This window comes from Photinus pyralis, unplaced genomic scaffold, assembly GCF_008802855.1.
Source record: "Photinus pyralis isolate 1611_PpyrPB1 unplaced genomic scaffold, Ppyr1.3 Ppyr1.4_LG9, whole genome shotgun sequence".
Classification (NCBI taxonomy): Eukaryota; Metazoa; Arthropoda; class Insecta; order Coleoptera; family Lampyridae; genus Photinus; species Photinus pyralis.
Genome location: NW_022170878.1, coordinates 4997159 through 5000203, shown reverse-complemented (window position 1 = coordinate 5000203; position 3045 = coordinate 4997159). Strand labels below are relative to the sequence as shown.

Sequence of the window (3045 nt, the reverse complement as noted above, 5' to 3'; positions counted from 1 at the left end):
ATGTGCCCCTTCACACTGGGCGACTTAGCAGCGCTGGTTAGCCATGAGACGGGACGCAGTGCAGAGCTGCTGAGCGGCGCAGTGTGAAGGGGCACTTACGAGTATTTCCTTTGAAGAGACAATGATTGCCATGGATTTTATGCTACGCTTAAGCTAAGCTCCGCCTAAATTTGACGGTGCAAACGGCCATTAAGTTGCTCTACTATTGGCTTATATGTTGTTTCAACAAACGTCGAGTTTCAATCTCACCTCCTTTAAACACTTGATAGTATTGCGGGTCTTAGTTAGTTTCTGCTTCATCGCTTTATCTCTTGCGTCCATCTTTATAACAGAATCGATTAACAGATTTTGGAACCGGTACCAGTTCAAATAACTATTGGACCGGATTGCTAATCTGATGGATAGCTGTTGGAACGGTTGAAAAACCCTGTTGAGCAAACTTGCAAAGCCTTTGGTCTTTCACCATACAGATGAAATTATACTTATGGACCCAGCACTTTAAAGTTCCACCGCTTTGGGACCCGGTCCAACCATTATTTGAATTTGAACAATTGTGCTGAATACTGGATTAAAAGAGAGTAATTTACGATAAAAATGGTATCTTTAACAATTCCAGAAAAAAAAAAAAATTAATTACGTTTTAAGTATTGCGTATTGCGAGTATCTAGAACTACTAATATTCATTTGTTGCTGGTATAGAAATTTTAGTTGGGTCTACTTGCTTCGAATAACTGACCAATCAATCCCTTAATTTGAAATTGAACTGTTCGCACTGCGCTCACGAACTCCGATTTGTTTAACGCCTGCGTACACTTGCAACATCAAGGGCAGACGTAATCTCCAAACATTTTGTCTGTATTTCGCTCGAGTCATTAATACTTTTACAATTAATTAAGAAGCGGGTTCACCTTTTTCGATAACCCTGTATATTGGCGAAATGGTTATTTGCGCTGTCATAATGGTAATCAGCACAGATTACTACTTCAATAGCGTTCGAAAAGCTTGAGATATTAGAAAACAATTGAAAATCTTCTCTCAGAGGGTGAGGAAGAACATTGTATAAAATTCACCGTGCGGTATTTGAAAGCATGAATATGTACTACATATTGAGCAAACTTGACCAAACAATCCTTTAATTCGAGTCCACATTTTTCGATGACCATGTATACCTATAAACAAAATGATTATGTTGTGCTGTCATAAGTTTCCCGGGTGTTGTAGATAGGAACACTTTTATGATAACAATATGAAAAAATATTTATTTCTATATACAATAACTACACATTCATTTCGTAGAGCCTACGCAGCATCTCTTCAGTCTCTAGTACGTTAGCGCGCACAGTTTCCAAATTTCTGATAGTTTCAGCCAGCTCATCCGATAACTGTGTGGTCAACGTCTCCAATACCACTTGTCGATGTTGGTAGCTTCGGTGAAGCTCCTGCAGCCATCGCATGCTGTGCTCCTTAACCGCAATTAAATTCACTGGTGGGAGCAGCATTTGTTGTTCAGCATGCGTTGAGTGCTGATGATGAAGGTGATCCGGATGCTGCATTTGTGGTGGTGGTGGTGGTGGTAGACGTTGATCCGACGCGGGACGGGTCTGGTGACTCTCAAGATTTCCACTATATTGTTGAGGTGTATAAAAAATGAACGCTATTAATTACTATGTACTTACTGCACTCCCGCAAATTCGTCTTCTATATCGCTATCAGCAATATATATGACGTTTTCTGACGTCCTTTGTTGAGCGGTTGCAGGTGACCCATGATGTTGGCTACCATCAGTTGAGGGTAACCTCAAGGTTGACGGGTGCACTAGCAAATCCTGCACTATTTGAATTTTCTTCATTGAAGGGTTCTGGGACATTTTCACTGTTCTGTGGCGCCTTTACGATTACGTATACGACAGTTATAGGTATTCGTGTAAGAAGTTCACTAAGAATGTTAAATCGCAAGTTCTTCAATTTAAGGCCGATTCTCACTTTCGTGCAAAGAACCGGCTCGGCAACGGTACGGCACAGACTCGGCACGGGCAAAGTTTTTTGAGTTCAATTCACACTGCGACACGCTTGCCGCAGGTAAGCAGTTTCTACGTGAGTTTCAACTGTGGAAATGTTCGAAACTTCCACGTTAATTAAAATAGGTCTAATATTAGATGACGAAGAACAAGAAAGTACATATTGCAGAAAAATAAAAATACGTTTTTGTGTATATAAAATGCATAAGAAGTATCTTTTATGACCGAAATCATTCTCTCGGACACATTCAATCAGCATCTCATCTTGTTCCGCTGAAAAAGTGTTCCTTTGCTGACCCTTCAACCTTTCTTGTACTATGAAAACTGAACTAAAGTCGGTGACCTGCACAGATTGTATTCACACTTGTCGGAACGTGCACGGTACATGCCCGGCAAATATTGTTTCAGAAGAACACCGTGTGCAAAGGCCGTAGCTTGCCGAGTCGTTGCTCGCATAGTGTGAATTACACCCCAAAAAATTCATAAGATTCAATAATATAGATATTTTGCCGAGTCGATGCCTTGCCTGTGCCGAGTACGTGCCTTGCACGAAAGTGAGAATCGACCTTTATTATGCAATAGGGTTGCTAACGTTAGCAAGGTGATAGTAATTCTCTAAGGGTAATAACTAGCACAAGCGGATGTGGTGAGTTCGCATAAAAGAAAAAAAAAATTGGTTATTGGCTATTGGGTTATTGATCTATAAGTATGTGTAAAAGTCAATGATTTCTTCGTTCGAAATTCTATATTCTCTAATTGGCTTGAAATATTTTTCAATAAAACAAGACGACTTATTGTTTGGGGAAGACAACATCTTGTTTTGTTGATCGATGATTTTTTATTATTATCATGTAATAACACGGTCAACGACCCCCGAAACATTAGACGATGTTAGTTAAGGAATAGGTGTTGGCACCATCGATATCTTCCAAAATGCGTTGGAAATTACGTGGAATAATAAGTCAACTCTGAATTTGATCATTCCTTTAATGTTATAAACTTAGGTACCGGATTCATCACCGTTCATC

The 3045-nt window shown here is 39.8% G+C and overlaps 1 protein-coding gene across 1 annotated transcript; it reads right to left on the bottom strand.

The window, feature by feature from the left end:
- Positions 1-1214: 1214 nt before the first annotated feature.
- LOC116180937 lies at positions 1215-2117 on the bottom strand. Its single transcript, XM_031501123.1, has 2 exons — positions 1677-2117; positions 1215-1623 (listed from the first exon to the last, which is right to left on the bottom strand). The coding sequence occupies exons 1-2, from the start codon at positions 1865-1867 to the stop codon at positions 1278-1280; spliced, it is 537 nt and encodes a 178-aa protein (XP_031356983.1). The 5' UTR covers positions 1868-2117; the 3' UTR covers positions 1215-1277.
- Between the last annotated feature and the right edge of the window lie 928 nt (positions 2118-3045).